Source organism: Monopterus albus, unplaced genomic scaffold, assembly GCF_001952655.1.
Source record: "Monopterus albus unplaced genomic scaffold, M_albus_1.0 scaffold25.1, whole genome shotgun sequence".
Lineage (NCBI taxonomy): Eukaryota > Metazoa > Chordata > Actinopteri > Synbranchiformes > Synbranchidae > Monopterus > Monopterus albus.
In genome coordinates, this window is record NW_018127905.1 from 1945642 (window position 1) to 1962441 (window position 16800).

General features: G+C 40.8%; 3 protein-coding genes across 5 annotated transcripts in view; 2 read left to right on the forward strand and 1 right to left on the reverse strand.

Annotated features, from left to right (window-relative positions):
- Nucleotides 1-5237, forward strand: part of LOC109957221 (uncharacterized) — a 6971-nt gene extending 1734 nt beyond the window's left edge. The window contains exons 2-7 of the mRNA XM_020594928.1: nucleotides 140-805; nucleotides 1577-1626; nucleotides 1711-1772; nucleotides 1860-2177; nucleotides 2915-2993; nucleotides 3620-5237. Of these exons, the coding sequence (XP_020450584.1) occupies nucleotides 140-805; nucleotides 1577-1626; nucleotides 1711-1772; nucleotides 1860-2177; nucleotides 2915-2964 (1146 nt within the window). The 3' untranslated portion in view covers nucleotides 2965-2993; nucleotides 3620-5237. The remainder of the gene's footprint in view (nucleotides 1-139; nucleotides 806-1576; nucleotides 1627-1710; nucleotides 1773-1859; nucleotides 2178-2914; nucleotides 2994-3619) is intronic.
- A 1716-nt stretch (nucleotides 5238-6953) lies between these two features.
- Nucleotides 6954-10939, reverse strand: ecsit (ECSIT signaling integrator). Its single transcript, XM_020594959.1, has 8 exons — nucleotides 10812-10939; nucleotides 10305-10462; nucleotides 9773-10178; nucleotides 9364-9587; nucleotides 9029-9086; nucleotides 8525-8673; nucleotides 7649-7754; nucleotides 6954-7563 (listed from the first exon to the last, which is right to left on the reverse strand). Exons 2-8 carry the CDS (start codon nucleotides 10425-10427, stop codon nucleotides 7277-7279), a joined length of 1353 nt encoding a protein of 450 aa, XP_020450615.1. The 5' UTR covers nucleotides 10428-10462; nucleotides 10812-10939; the 3' UTR covers nucleotides 6954-7276.
- Nucleotides 10472-16800, forward strand: part of eml3 (EMAP like 3) — a 43981-nt gene continuing 37652 nt past the window's right edge. The window contains exons 1-2 of one of the 3 annotated variants that reach the window (XM_020594919.1): nucleotides 10472-10490; nucleotides 12378-12550. In XM_020594919.1, the coding sequence (XP_020450575.1) occupies nucleotides 12526-12550 (25 nt within the window). In that variant the 5' untranslated portion in view covers nucleotides 10472-10490; nucleotides 12378-12525. Of the gene's footprint in view, nucleotides 10491-12206; nucleotides 12551-16800 lie in introns of those variants that run through there. The other 2 variants (XM_020594918.1, XM_020594920.1) reach the window with 2 other exon arrangements.

Sequence of the window (16800 nt, forward strand, 5' to 3'; positions counted from 1 at the left end):
GGTTGAATATGGGTGGGGGGGTTAACAGTGTATAGTATGTGCATGTTTTAGAGAGGTTATTGACCGATGTCTGAATCTCATTTGCTAAAGTTATGGAACATCTTTTTTAGTCTTTTTTTCATGTTGTATTGTCTTTCAGGCTCCAGGTCTTATCAGCACTGTTAAGGGTGTAAATTCTCCATCCAAACCAGCCCCCCCACCCAAGCTGTCGGTCGCTAGCCCTACAACACATAATGCTGAACAGCCACGTGCCAGTCTCCAGGTCAAATTGCCCATCGCCAGTGCTTCCTGTTCACCCAGAGGTCAGCAGAACATCATGAACATTGGGCCTTCACAGACCGGGTCTGACTATCTAGGAGCTCCTGAGAGTCAGAAAGAGGCCTCGCTAGGTTCACAACAATGGATGTCTGGAAGCACAGACGTAGACTCAGGCCCCTCCCTCTCTACTCTGAAACCCCCAGACAACCCGCTATCTAGCATTAACCTGCAACCCATTGAACCTCCTGGTCAAAGTCCAAATTCCGCCCTCAGTCCAATAACAGTCTCTTGTGTTCAACTTCAGAGCCACACACATATGATACAACCTCCCAACAAGTTAGCACCTATAAGCACCATGGGTCTACCAAAGCCAGTACCTGGGGAGTCTGAGGAGGACTTTCAGAGGAGGAAACGGGAGTACTGGAGGATAAAAAAGAAGGAACAGAGAGCCAGGAAGGCCATACAGGATAAGGGAATCGCTCAAAGGAGAGCCTCAAAAAACTGGAGACGCATCCTACCTGCTCCTGCTCCGGACCCACAGACACAGGTCAGAGCTGCACAGATATACAGTCAGTGCTGGAGGTTTTCAGACCCTTTCATCTTAAAATTGATTCAGTTACACCATCAGCTATGAGACCTTACGTAGACAGGTGTGTGCTGTATGTGAGAGGTGTGTGTGCACAGGTGGACTCTAATCAAGCTGTAGAAGCATCTCAATGACCAGTGATGGGAGCAGGATGCGCCAGAGCTGAATTGGCAGTGTCACATTAAAGGATGTGAATACTTATGTAAATGGGATATTTCAGTCTTTTATTTTTAACACCTGAAAAAACAGTTTTCAAGTTATTATTGTGTGAAGATTAATTAGGAAAAAAATTAATTAAATCCATTTTAATGGGTCTGAAATATAACTATGTGGAAAACTTGAAAGGGTCTGACTGTGTACTGACTGTACAACACATTTGTTTTGTGGCTAACAGGCTCTGATTGTTCTGTTTATACTACTGATGAAGAACGGACACCTCAGATTCATTTTTTTTGCTGGGGGAGACAGTAAAAAAAATAGCTGTAAATGTAACAATTGATTTTATTTCTTCACTGCATTTTAATGTAGTGAAGAAATAAGATTAATATACATAATATCTGGCATTTGATCAGCTGTATTTTGGAAGATACCAACCTTTAAAACAAGGCTGGATCAGTAGGACCGTTAGGATCAGCTTGGGACATCTATAATATAAACATGTTCCAAGTTTCTTTATTACAATCTTATTTTTTTCCTTTCTGATCCTGACCTTTTTCTGTCTAATCCCTATAGGATACTGGTCAGTGGGCGAACCCCTCTGAGGAGTCAGAACATCTAATAAGGTGAGACATGTGATTTGCCTCCTGTTGGCATTGTTGCTACAGGCTCTACGTAGCAAAATAGTTAATATAACTGTTCTTTCCAAGATTTTCAGTGGAAGAAGAACCAGGGTCCTTTCCATACTCAAATTACACAGCACCAATAGAAGGTAGTATTAACTGTCACTTTGAACTGAAAAAAATACACATTAAAATGGCAAAATTAGCATGGAAGTGTACTTGTGCTGTCTCTTCAGATGAGTCAGAGCTTCTGTTTGCTGACTATGGGAATAATAATGGTGAGGAAGTTCCTGTCTCAGACACCATGTGGAGGAACCACTACCTCATGGACTACGACCCGCTCAACCAGCTGCTGGTGTGCATGGTTTGTGGGGAGCTGCAGTACTCTCACAGTCTGGAGGAGGTGAAGGCCCACATTGACGAGGCCCACCCAGACACCCTGACGCTAGAACCTGGGGAGCGACAGCAAATACTGGACACCTGGAATGAGCAGGTGTCTCAGCGGGAACGCTTCTTCACCAACCAACTCCAGCAGCACAGCTGTTCCCTGACAGGTACAGTATGAGTTCAGAGAGACAATGTGTAGAGGGAGCAAGATAGCAGTCAAGGTAACCAGGACCAGGGCCAACAGTTTTACTGTGCTAATACTGGGTCAGAGGAAAATACCCCAACAACTACTGGTCACTTTAACGTGACTTTTATTTGGATTTTACAGCGAGACTGCATACCCTTTGAAAAAGGAGTATCACAGTCATCCTCTTATAATATGAAAAGCTGATTTCAGTTGATTTAAAGAGAAAAGTGCAGCTCTGTTCATCTTAATATACAGTGGTTTTACCATTAGCCTCACTTGGTTCAGGATTTCTAATAGTTACTGCTATGGAACTGCTGATAATGAGTCAGTTTGCTGATTAAATGGATTTTCATCGTCCTCTCATGATGTAAAGAACACACTCCACCTTCAGAACATTTACACACTAGATATTTTATTATCTCCTGTAAGATTGTTATGACATTTGCTGAGCTCGTCCAAGGCTTTATGGCCTTCGTGCTCATGGAATGATTGCAAGCCTTTTTAGACTGCTGACTTCTTCCAACCCGTCTATTTAGGAGCTGCAGTGATGAGAGCATCTTTAAACTATTTCAGATGACATTTATTTTTGTTTCTGAATTTCTGTCTGTCAACTGTTTAAATCCTACAAATACAGTCTGTATACTGAAGCACTGTCTACTGTTGTCATCTTATCATTAGTTTTGACCAGAGAATGATAATTCCTTGCTTGTTTTGCAGAAGCACACAGAAACGAATCAGCAGAGAATGGGGCTGCAGGAGTTAACTGAAGACCAGAGACCAGGAGAGAAAACCCACAGTTTGTCTTTTTTTATTTATTGTATTTTGTTATCGGTTTGTTTACCTTCACAGAAAGTTACCTGAGAAGCAAATGCTGTACAGGGAAGAGTCACTCCAAGAAGGATTGTATTTATTATGTCATTGTATACACAGTTTTGATACTGAAGTAGCCTCAGTTGAGATTTTGAGACAATATTTCAATTTATGTTCAGTGTTCTGGGAAACACTGTGCTAAGTTAGGTTAAATGCATCAAGGATCTCTCTTAACAGACATACTGTAAAACATAGATGATTTTATCTTGTTTAATTATTTCTCTACTTCTAAAACTTTCAATTATGCCTTTCAAATTTGGCCTCGACAACTGTAAACATTCAGTGTTTCCCACATAGGTTAATTCTATTGCTTTGAAGCAGAATTTTGGCCATCAAGGGACCGTAAAACCCTTCCTTTAAACACGCAGCTGCCTCTGTGGCCAAGGGTAGCAGTTCCAGAAGCCATTTTAATGAGTTTTCCAGCATTCTTGACTCATATGATATAAAGATATTTGGTGACATGACAGAGAGCAAGTAGAATGGGACCACAAGCAGGAGGCAACAAGTCCCAGTGATGCACACTGTGTTTACTTATGTTACTTTTTGTTGTAGGGTCTCTTAAATCCAGGCAATAAGTCAGTCACAGAAAATCTGCCCTCACACTGACAACACAGCAAATAGGCTCTTCAGATGCCAAAAGACAACTTCCAATCCCATAATTCCACAGAAAGCCTAAAGAGATCTATCAGACTATTGGCAAAGACCAGTCAGGACAGGAGAAGCCAGGTCCTCGACCAATCATCTCGTCTGATCCACTCACTGTATAAAATATGGAGACCTGACAGCTGCCAGAAGTGAAGTTGCCACACGCCCCCTGGTGGTTGGTTGCAGTATAGGTCATAAATCCCATCCCCACCATGTTAGTGGATGGAACACGGGCCAAACTAAAAAAGTAGATGACAAGTAGAAATGAGACTGTAGTAATAAAACCCAACAGTATAATGAACCGAGCAGGATTGTATTTATTGCTTAGAAATTTGACATTTCATTTGTAAGAGGACGATTGTGTTATTTCATCCTTTGAAAAGTTGCATAGTCTCACTTTAAAGTCAGAAAAATAAACAGTCCTAGCAGGTATAGCAGCCTCTGCAGCCACTCATTGATAGCCAATCAATGGGATATAAACAGTAGCAGATGTCAAATGGAGAATTATTATACACTAAACAGTTTTTAAAAAATGAATAAAATAGGTCAAAAGAAATGAAAGTGCAATGTCAGGTTAAGGATGTGTTTCAGTAGCTGCTGTTAGAATCACATCAGAGCTATATTTACTATAAATCACACAGTAAATTTAGATTTAAACCCTTCAGATTCAGCCAGTCATATAAATGGTGTCTAGATACACACACACACCTACAGCACAAGAATTAAACACTTTATACTGTAGTATATTTGTAAAAGCTGGTAGTTATCAGTTTTGTATAAATGTTTTCCTGCACTACTGGCGGGTCTACATTCAGGTTTGAGACTCTTCTAGACCCTTCTTAGTTAGTAAATGGGCATCTGGAAATGTTCCATGTGTTTTTCTATGAGGTACTGTACCGTGCTGTTCAAACTCTGAACCTTACTTACACTCCTCTTTGACAACTTTGTATGAGAAAACTTTTTTTTTTACCTTTCTGAATGCTGTAAAAGCTGTCTTGCTTTTCATATCAACTCCACCGTGTGACGTAAAATCTTGTGCAATGTAAATACAGAAAATACTGAAGTGGTTACAAAATGCCAGCTTTTTCTTTCTTGTACTGTTTCACAATTTTTTTGAGCAACATTATTTATTTATTGAATCTCCTCATATGTAACTGATTATCAATGATGCATTTTCCATAGATAGTTCCATTAGAAATGTTTCTCATTTGTGAGTAGTTGAGGAGCTAAAGGCTTTCCTGTGTGAATAGCAAACAGAAGAACATTTGTATATCACAGATCAGCTCTGGAATGCATTCTCATACTTTTTGTATGATTTTCAATAAGAGTAAAAGGCTGAAATCATTTCCTGTTTGAGCACAAAGCTGTGGGGTCAGTCATGCTTGGAGAAACTGATTGCACAACCACAGCACAGTGTACCGTAAGTAGCTGGATGTGACCAAGCTGATTTACCTTCTGAGAATGTAATTCTGACTTGTTTACAATTTCAAAGGCAATGTTGCCTTTTCAGTAATAAACCTTTTCTATCTTTGGGATTGTTCTCTGACATCATTTAAAAACATTTATCTCATTTCTATCTCAGATCAAACATTCCTGTGAAAACCGATTTATACTCAAGGTGACATGACCCAGCCAAACACACTGGTGGCATTTTTAAAGTTGTTTTTTGTTTTTTCTATTACCATGTGTTAACAGAATGTCAGAAATAATGAATGGATTTTAGTAACTTTTCTTTTCTTTCGGGAGAGGCACGGTATGTCCCACAGAATAATGTCTGTGCACATTCTTAGTCATCCAGGTCATAGGATGCTGAAAAAACATAGACAAAGTCATCTGGACGTAGTTTTAGGTAGAAGATGTTTCACCTCTCATCCTAGGGGCTTCATCAAAAGGTATTTATCCCCTATGTGGGGTTCCAGTCCTTTGGTGGCCAACAATGTCCTCTAACGAACCCTCACATGTGGACCGACGCCTGTTGTCCTGGTGGGCATGTTTGGGCAGAGATCTCAAAACAGGATTGTAGATGGATGACAACTTGTCTTAGTCCACCACCCCTATTTAGAGAGGGGTGTTCTACTTGGTGAAAAATAGCTTCCTTAACTCCTCTCTCAAACCAGCGATGTTCTCTGGAGAGGATCTGGACTTCACTGTCCTCAAAAGAATGTCCTTTGTCCTTCAGGTGGAGGTGGACCCACTGGAGTTGGCCCTCCTGTGTTGGGCCATGTGTTTGTGAAGCGGCTGCTTAGTTTCACCAATGTACAAGTTGTTACACTCCTGACTACATTTAATTGCGTACACCACATCACTCTGTTTATGTCTGGGTGTTTTGTCCTTTGGGTGGACCAGTCTGCCACAGGGTGTTGCCTGGTTTAAAGTTAACTGGGATATTGTGGTTGCGAAAGATCCTCTTTAACTTCTCTGACAAACCCGCCACATAAGTGGGCCTTCACCAAAGCAAGGAAGAGACCCAACACTAACAGGGAGAAACCAGAAACAAGAGGGGATAACACTGTCATCCCTTATGTGGCTGGTTTAGGACAGGTCTCAGGTGATACATGAGCATCAGTTCTTGCTGGCATGTGAATATATATTTTGTTACAGTTGTCAACTTGTTAATTTCTTTCATAGTTTGAACTGCCTTTCCTAAGTGGCTTTAGTTAACTAGATTCCTCCCTGGAGCAGCTTCCCCAACACTGCAATGTCCTCACCCCATACATAGGTCATCTCTGCAGTGACATTTCTTTTTACATATTAGCTGTCTTATATAGTGACACGGATACACTGTATGTGTGGTAAGCTAAACCTGGCTGGTAAGAATGTTGGGTTCTAAACAGTTGCTTAATAAATGTAAAAAGTTGTCAGGCCAGTCATTCCCGTCTGTAATGTATCAAAAATATTGTAAAAGTCACACCACGCAGGCTCGATAACTCAATTTATATTTTGCCATTAATACCTGAAAGGAGGCGTAACTAGCTATGGCTAATGGCTGTCACGTGTTTGAACGAATACATGAGGAACTAAGAACACGATTCATTTTTTTCTGCTTGGAAATGACCTGAGCCAACGTTTAACTCATGATCCCTCAACCTGAAGCAACATCTACTTGCTTTTCCCCTTGCATGTCTGCTGTTGTGACTAGTTCAACTGAAGCTTTTATTGAACAAATGTTTAAAGGAAACAATATGACTAATAAGATGGTCAATGACTTTACTAGAAAAAAAAAAGCAAATATTAGAGGCAAGTATGACAGAACTGATGGTTGAACATGATTTCTGTGGTAGAAATGTTTCCTATTCTGTTACTCTGGCCTCCAGGTTGGAAAACACTGGCATTTAACATGTACACTCATGTGGCACCTTTGACAGAGAATATAATAGGGAAGCACACAACGATAGGTTCATTTATTTTATTTGACTGCGGAACTTAACCAACATTACTAAGAGTCCTCCCTCCTCATGTCCTGTTGAGGTGGTGTGTTGCTAGTTAAATGAAATTACTTGAGGCCCTACCCAGCATGGACATATACAGTATGCCGCGTTTCTTTTTTGTCAGTCCTACAGCTGTTCATTGTTTCATGCCGTGGCTCTTCCTCTGCTCCTCTTCCACTCTAACATCAGGTTCTTCTTCAGGGTGCGACTGATCTTGTTGGGTCGCTGGGTCAGGCCTGTGGTGGTGGCCTGACTCTGTGTCAGCTTCCGCCTGCAGCTCACGGGGACCAGCCTCCAGACGAAACAGAATGGGGATCTGACCCAAGATAGAGTTGTTCTGCTGGAGGCCAGAGATCCACTGGTTTAAGGTGGTCTGGTCTCCCTGGCTGGTCATACACATGGCGTAGACTGGGCCCTCGTCCACTGGACACAAAAGAGTTTGCGTCACACACTGAAAACTGATTTCTGTTAAGCAAGATTATTATGAGAGAGGCTGTAAATGTCTTACAGTCTTCCACGTCAAAGCTCTCGTCATCTCCGAGGTCAAGGTCCAAATCCAGGTCTAGCTGCAGAGGATAATAAAAACACCTCTCTGGATCATATGGCTCCTCCACCTGTGGGGAGTCACGGGTAGCTGTACTGTTTAGACCGAACCAAAGATGGTTTCCATGAGTAACAGCCATCATTTTGTACCATTTTGAAGTCTGGAAAGATTCAACAGTGAGCAGCTAGATTGTCCCTTAACATTTCAAATATTGTGTAGTTTTAAAAAGAATCGTTAGAGCAATCTTTCTATTCTTAGAAAGAACTTAGAAGTGTGTTTTCCATTAAAGTCAATGTAAAATATGTAAAATCAAAGCTGCCCAGTGCTGGAGGAGCCATGAGTGAGGATACTCAAGAGCATCATTCATGCACACAAACTCAATTTAATAATCCCTTTGTCCCTTTGTTAATGTCTGTTGTCTCATCTTCTATCTTATGTCCTTTGTCCTGTAAATGTGTTATTTGTATTGCAATAAAAATTATGGAAATCATAAAAAAAAGCATCATTCGCAGAAGTATTTTATGGACCCACGCACCCCCTTTATTGGAAATCAGTTGGTGATTGGAACTTGCTAACTTTTTACTGTCATCACTACCATTAAAATAAAGCTTATGGCCTCAAATATTAAAACTTCTTAAAATTTAGTCGATGACACGAGTTAAGCTTGGTACTCTGACGTGTCCTGGCCAAAATTCCACTTTTACCTTATCAATGTGTATTCACCTTAATTAAATGGTGCATTTCTTTGGATTTAAATAAAAGATATCAAGGGGGTTGATTCAAATCAAACAACTTAACTTAAAAAAAAAGCGGACAATGGATAACAGATGGTCTCTCCACCTTTTCATGAGGTGGTATGGGCTCAGCTCTGAGGATGTAGTAGTACACGCATGTCTTTCTCAGCCACAGATGGAAGGGACCCTCTACAAACAGCGGCCTGGTCGAGTTATGCTTGGCCAGCAGCTCCATCTGGCTGGGGCTCTGGATACCTGGTGTCAGAAACAAACACAAAGGGCAAACATTAGGGTATATATGGATACGACCCCACCATTGTCCTGTTATAATATTTTTAAAATTAGTTTCCATGACTAAGATGGAGAAAACGCAGTTTTCTGGTTTCTCCCTGTTGGTTCTCTGGTTTCCTTTCCAGCTAGGCTAACTACTACTGCAACTGTGTTTAAGAAAACAACCTGATGTATTTCTGTAGCAGTACACAACATTTTACTCCAAATTCCAGACTTGCCACAATATAAACTGTCTTGGACACAACTGAAAATTCAATAAGTAGTGGGAATTTTGTTAACTAATGTAACACATCACACTTGAGAGGAGGTGTTTGCGTACCTACGATATGTGGAAGTGTTACCTCTTCTCCGTTCTCTGTAATGTCTGTACAGGGCAGCTGGTGGGAAGAGCAAATGACACGTTATTTATGGTGAGGAGGTTTCAGAACTGATGACTTGATGAAATGAAACCAGAATGTTCTGCGAATAAGCTCATTCAAAACCACACCGATTTAATTTGTCCTGATCTCACACACACAAAAAACACTAGAGCGCATCCCTGAAACCTTGCTCAATAATATGTGTGTGTGAGCATAAAAGTTTATTTCCCCTTTGCAGAATGAGATGTGGTTAAAAGTTAAGACTGCAGGTAAAATACAAAGCCTATGGCTATACCTGGTAGACGGTAACCTTAGCATCCAGGTCATTAGCGATGCGAGTCAGGCTGATGCGAGCCAGGTCCACTGGGTCTTCTGGCAGCTGCTGAGGGAAGGGGAAGGGGTTAATGTGCTTAAACTTAGGGAACCAGTACAGGATGCGCTGGTACTTCCTTATGGGGTGGCTCTTCTCTCCAAATATCTGGACCAGCAGGACTTTGGTCTCAATGTTGGGCAGGACACCTGAAACACAATGATTTAAACTGAAGGTAGACACACACTGCTAATGTTTAAATATAGAAACATTTTTGGTTTAGCTGGAGAATGTATCCAGATCCCTGCCTTTTCCTGTTTGAAATAGCCCTCTCTAAATTCCAAAGCATTCCAGGAATTCCATGAGCAGAGTGAATGTTGTAATAGACACCCACCATAATTCTCCATCTGCTCCAGCACCTGCACGCCACACTCCTGCTGTCGGGGATAGTGGTTGAACATTCGCTGGATAAAGTTTCTGGGCACAAACACTTCTTTGGGAAAAACATCCAGAAGCTTGTTGTAGACAGCAACGTCTCTCTCCACACCAAACTCCGGCATCTTCCTCAGAGCAGCGTAGATAAACTCCACATGACCCCGCCGTCTTACGTCTCTCTTGATGAAGACTTCCACCACTTTGTTAAAGGTGGCTTTGCTTTTGGCCTCTTTGGCCACCTGCTCAAACAGGTCACCATGGCTGATCAGAGACTTGTCCGTCTTCTTGCTGTCCTCATTAACAAACTCTGCAGGTAGAGGTCGATTCTTGGCACAGGCTGGGCTACCGTGGAAACGCCTCAATACCTACAAGTGAAATTGTTTTGGTTTACATTCTATTCAACACACATTCTCTCTTCCTGCTTTTGTTATTCGGCCTGGTAGGACATTCCAATGTGGTGCAATAGTTTGAGCAGAGGTTAGATGCCATACCTGGTTGTGGACGTTAGGGACCACGCTGCTCTGGCTGTAGGAGGCTGACGGGGCAGCAGGCCTGGCTGACTGGCCCACAGGTCCGACACGGCGCAGATGGAGCAGACAGCGGGCACACTTCATGGTCGACCCATCATGCTGACCTTCACGAAACAGAACTGCAGTGGAAAAACAAACAAGAAGCAGGTAACGTCAGTATTCAAACGTTCCCAGTCCCATTCTCAAAGTAGGTCATTTTATACGTCGCTCTGGCAAATCTAAATCCAACAGTGACAAAGCCCACCAACTTTATTTTGAAAGAGAACTGATAATGGCTAAGAAGAGTTCAATTTTTTCAAAAGTAACGCCATATCATGTTTAACTTTATGAATTTGCGTGTGGTCAGAAACGTTACTCAGTCGACCTCTACTGCGTACAAATATTTGCCAAGATGAAAAAATACATTAACAGACACAGGTGTATGTATAACACAGTAGCATATGTAGGTATCATGTACTCAATACTCACAATTTATACTGAAGAAACTAGTCTCCTTCAGAAATCAATCCCCGTGGGCGCGTCCATGTTGGAAAGACCTTCGTCTTCTTCGCCTTCTACTGTTGTTTAATGGTGGTTGGCAAACTACTTTAGGTGCATTACCGCCACCTTCTGGATTGGAGTGTGGATCAGTACGGCCCCCATATACTACTACTATAATAAAATAATATACTCAATTTATGCTATATTATTTTACTCAGTCCGGTATCCTACACCCCTGAGCTCTTTTTAATACCTCTCGTAAATTAAATCTCATTACTTTGAAGTGCATTTTGAAATAACTCCCTCTCCTGGCTGAACCTTGGACAACACAGAAAACAAAACAACAAAAACAAACAAAACATATACTTAACATGTAATAGTTTAAGGATTGCCTTGAATGGTCATAATCTCCAGGTAGTTCACTCATGTGAGCTTGCCTGACATCCACTAGTGCCAATGTGAAAGTGGAATTTTTTGACTGCACGCGGTTTTGTGGATACGTTTTCCTTCCTGCTGCTGCAGTGTGACCAGAGGATGTGGAGAAAAATATAGAGCCTACTGAAAGCACCTAAACCAGTGCTATAATTTAGTTTTTTGTTTAGGATATTGTGGTCATCTACATATATTTATATTGTTTGTAAATTCATTATATAACTATCCAAGTTACAATAGCAATGTCTCTTCATTTATTTACAAGCATGGCTTTAGGCTAATGCAGGTTAGGTCTACAGAGGAAGTGAACATTAGATTCAAGATTCAAGATTTAAAGATTCAAAGTGTTTATTATCATATGCACAGTACGGAAACACGTTTCCTTACACAATGAAATTCTTACTTTGCCATTCACCCTGAATGCCAAACAATACAAGTGATATTATGACATTATGTATATATGAGAGAGAGAGAGTCAAAATGTTTACCTTAACACAGAGATATTTTGAAACTGATGTTTCAACTGTTTTTTTGCTGAAAGAAACAAAACAAAACAAAACAGATGATCCTATATATGATAGGCCTAAAGGTGAAACTGTGAAATGACCACAAATGAAAAGAAAAGCCTGATGAAAGGTGTTTATTAATCAAACGTACAGTTCATTTGACCTGAATCTAAATGTTGTGGTGACTTGAATCTGGTATTTGTATACAACTGTGAAGTCCAGTCCAGTCTTGATCCTCCCTCCTCAGAACTGAACTACACGAAGACTTGATGGCGGACCATAGATGTGGCGCACTACACGACCCCAGCCCGTTGATGGGACAAATCCTTTCCAAACAAATGCGGTGTAATTGTTTTAAAATCACATTCATTACCATACGCATCTCTGCGTGGCACCTTCCCGCGATTAGTGTCAAGCTGGCCAGAATGAGGGAGGGCCCACCTGACTTCCGGGGTACACTTCAGCGGAATCTACCATTGATGTGTCTGTTTTTTATACCCGTTATTTTATCGAATGTTATTTATGTAATTATCCTAACTTCACAGTATCGTTTGCTTTTCGCGTGATTTAGGGATTTGGTCTAAATTCCTTTCAAACAATAGTGCTTTATTTACAGGAAACCCGAGCACGTTTCCTGTGTTTATGTTGCTAAACCTGTCGATTTGACAGCGTGTGGTTTGGAACACACCGCTCTCAGCATGGAGAACACACCTCGGCGCAGACTGCACTTCTAGAGAAGCTGTCCACTACTTAAACTTCGGATTATGAATTCCTCTACAAACAGTCTGGGTAAGTACTAAAACATTTACTGAGTTTATGTTTAGCGGCTCTTCTTTTACCGACCACACTAGCATTATGGGAACTCGACACTTCGGATATGCCGCTCACAGTATCAGGGAGGTATCACTACCAAACTACGTTAAACTATTGTAAACAATTGTTTTGCTTTTCAGCAAACGTGCATGGTTCTACGTCATATAACATGATTTACAGCACCTCAGTCCAAATACTCAGACATTTTAGTTCAAAGGCTGCAGGTCGTACGTCTGTCATAAACCAGCTATAACTAAATATATTTCATAAATAAAAGTTTGTAGTTGCGATGTTTGCGCCGTGTTCTTCATAAGCCTTTCGTCGGACAGAGGTTGGTGTGGTTGGTTGTTCCTGTTGTGAGCATGTTGAGTGGTGTTTGAGATCTCTAAGGTTCACAGAATTAAAGAATTGTTCCTGAATATCTGTGTTAGGCTTTGTTCATCTTACAATTTAACAACGCCCTGTACAACTCTCATTTCTTTCGAATAGCGACGGAAAGCACGTCGTTTGCAGTTGCAAAATGACAACGGCACTTGCGTAATCGTGTAGGTGTGTGGAACCTGCTGTATATCCTTCTGGGTTGGTAAAGAGTGGCTGTGGCGTTAGTTTTTGCTGTTAACTAGTTTAGCTTTGGTTTTAACCAGTCGTCTGAGGCACCAGGGGGCAAATCAGAGGCGTGACTGTAACTTTGTGTTTCTTCTTCTGTGACATTGTGTACGATTTCCTAACTTTCAAGAACCTGACTACGTTTATTCACATGCAACGGACTCGTGTATTTAAAAAGTGACCCTTTAGGCTGAACGTTTGCATGCAGGCAACAGCCTTGTGAGTTAAAAGCTTCACCCGTTCTGCAACAGGAGATATACCAAAGGTCTAGACCTTACTGTTATTATTATATAGGAAAAACCCAACAAATTCCCCTAGAGCAACACTGCTGCAAAATGCTACTTGTGTTGCACATCTGTAGGCCTCCCTGTCCCACCTCATGGACTGATGTTGTGTTTACTTGTCCTGTAAGATGGTGGGGCAGCAAGGCACTGGGGCTCAGTAAATATCAGATGGGGACACTTGCCAGCACCTGTGGGTGAGGCTGCTGTGGTTCAGTGCTGGAGGGAGTAAAATACAGTGTGCAGGCTCTTCTCAAAGAAGGTCTCTGTAATTATCCTCCTCTCATGTTTAATAATGTAGGTGATTTAATTACCTTGACAATCTATGATCAGAGTGCACTGCCAGTGAGTGGCACACATTTCTCTTCACCTATATGAGCTAAAATATGATGTACAAATGAAGGGGCATAAGGTCAGACCTTTTATAGTATAGACTAAGACACCTTTCTCCTCAGGTGATGTGTTGCTGAGGTTTGGTTTTTGAGGGCGCTTTTCTTTTCATCATACATGCACCCATATTTATGAATATACCATATAGTTCCCTGTATCTGTTGCAGCCAAAGAGAAAACCAGAGATTTTTCCCAGAAAAGAAGTAGAGGTACCAGACACTGAAGCTATGTCTCAGTTGTCATGTTTATGCATATACTGTGTTCATTCTTGCACTGCGTGGTTTTGAGTACTACATTCAGGCTCACCTCAAAGGACAAAATGAAGTCTTCTTTAAAATGCAGGCATGCAGACTAAAGCCTCTTGATTCAGAAATGTGTTACTGACAGCCACATTTGTCATGCAGTGCAAAGTAGACATGGATGGGCTGCTCACAGCAGGCAACTAAAACAGACTGTGGGTGGCGCTGGACAAAGCCACCCACAGTTTTCAAGACAAAAAAAGAAGTGAACCTTTGCCAGACACATTTTTGCTCTACTTTGGAATTTTTCGAACAAAAAAAGTGAAACATCTGTTGACTCACAATTTTTTTTTTTTTTACAATTTCCTCTTCATTACACAACTGTCCAAAGCAAAATAGTGCACAAGCATGAGCTTAATTCATAATGTTTGCTCTCAGTATACAGGAAACCAGTGTACAGCTCATGGTTTTGTACTAAGATGTGCTGTACATTAGATGAATGTTAGTGTATCTACAGTACATTATGTGCCAAATGTCAATCATACTGCATCTTTGGAACATCACTCACAGTTAAACTTCACTGAGGATGGTTCTCCCATCTACAGATGGTAGACTTTCTTTGCAGCTCTGAGTAGCTTCTTTATTTCCTTTGTGCATTTCATTGTGGGTCAAAAGTGTGTATGAATCACACTCAAAAAATCAATGGCTGCATCTCAAGTCTCTTATGTGATCGTTCCTCGCTTCTCGGTCCTCAGACATTAGTTCTGGTCGAGTAAGGATCGACGACATGTGCGTGTTTCTTTTGGAATCCTTGGCAGGTTTGAAAGGGGGGTCAGATGATGCTTGCTCATAGATGCACACTCAACAGCACGGCTGCTTAAAAAAACTAAACAAGGGAAATACTGAGTGCATATCAATAGTCTGCCCTGTATGTAGTTGTTGTCCAGTTCTTGCCTAATAGCTATAAGTTTGATTTTGCTTATATCTGTTTAGTTTGTTATCTTTGTTTGATTTGTGTGTATGTAGATTTAGAACTACTGAGTACTGGCATGAAATTCTGTCAACATACTTGACCAGTGAGTGAAATATTGACATTAAAACCCGTTCGCCCTCACCCTGCTGTAACTGGCACACTTCCATCGAAGCGTAGGCTTTGCCTTTCTATAAATGAGTTTTATATTTGGCTATTGTGTCATACACATTAAATACACTCCTTTAAAATGTTGAGAGCTGTGTCAATTGTGCTTAAAACAGACCTTAAACTGATGAAAACACTGAACAAATCTACACAAATAAGAAAAATAGGAAGTTGTAATAAATTGTCCTTTAATGGTTCATGAGTTTGCTGAGGAAAAAGAAACATACAGTTAAAATTGGTTTTGTGTGGACACAGTGCAGAGATCAGCAGGAGCTACATCAGCAGATGGCAGCTATGTCAGTGGTTTTCCTTGAATGTTGTTTCTTTTCTTAGACCATGAGATGCTGTTTTGCTGGAGTCTGGACATAGACAGTACTGACTGAAAGATCTGTCTGTATCTCTCTTAAGTACTAGGTTAGTGAATGAAGAAACAGGAAACAGTTATTCCTTGCAGTGGAGTATTGATTAAAGTATTGTTGGTATCAGAAATAATCTGTGCAGCCTCAACTACCACAACATATAAATCGAAGTGAACAAAACAAATCATCCTCCTCAAGATAAAGGAACTCTGGTGATTATAAACCTCATTGCTGTTCGCTCAGCGAGGTCATGCTGCTGCAGAGATATCTGTTACATCAGCATTCAACAGAGGAGCGCACTGTCTTGTCTGTTTGCAGAGCATGGTCTTGTCTTATGTAGTCTTTGCTTCAGTCAGATCTGTGACAGCGTGTTGACCTGCTCCCAGCACTGTGAGCTTACACATGTACCATCTCCTCTGGCGTTTTGGCGGTTATTTATAGGTTCTTTTATCCTCTAAGGCAGTTGTACATTTAGCACTGAACTGATGTCTACTGAAGAACCTAAATTAGGAAACCGTTTGTAGGAAAAGGTGTAGTGCAGTTGAAAAGGCTTTTGCCAAGAAATGAAAACCACAGCAATCAAAATTGAACTTTAATAAAAAAGCCCAGATTAACCTGAGCAGTGGACCCCAGTGGATTCCCCCCTCCTGTCAGCTAATGTATTTAGTTTTTTTAAACACTACTTTGTTTTGGAAGATATACATATAAAATGAACGGATAAAACAAAAATTTGACATGGGATGTTCCGAAGAGCTAGCCATCAGACCTCTGATGGAAATAGAAAATACTATTTGAAAAAGAAAATGAATATAGAATAAAATTGCAACAAAGGCAAAGATATGCTGAGGTTTTGTCCGTAAGAGAAGTCAAGCTCCAAAAGCACTGGATCCTACATCTCTGATAATGCAGCTCACATTCCGCATTAGACCTAGATAACAGGAACTGAGGAGTTTATTAACACAATATATAGATGCAGTTTATACCCACAAATTACAAAACCAAGTAGAGTAACAACCCAGCATGCAACACTAATAGATAATATATTTACCAATGTTATTGACAGCAAAATGACAAGTGGATAACTTATAAATGATATTAGTGATCATCTACCAGTATTTATGGTTTATGATGGCCAGTATAGAAAAGAGAGGCCTAAAACAAATCTTTTCTATAGGAGGGTGATGAATGAACATGCTGTAAGGAGGCTAAAAGA

What these genes read in the sequence shown, in the direction of transcription:
- ecsit (XM_020594959.1), bottom strand. Translation starts at nt 10,427, where the DNA reads ATGAAGTGTGCCCGCTGTCTGCTCCATCTGCGCCGTGTCGGACCTGTG. An exon ending in TCCCTAACGTCCACAACCAG is followed by an intron (nt 10,179 to 10,304) that starts GTATGGCATCTA and finishes TTTCACTTGTAG; the next exon opens with GTATTGAGGCGTTTCCACGG. An exon ending in CCATACCACCTCATGAAAAG is followed by an intron (nt 7,755 to 8,524) that starts GTGGAGAGACCA and finishes GACTCCCCACAG; the next exon opens with GTGGAGGAGCCATATGATCC.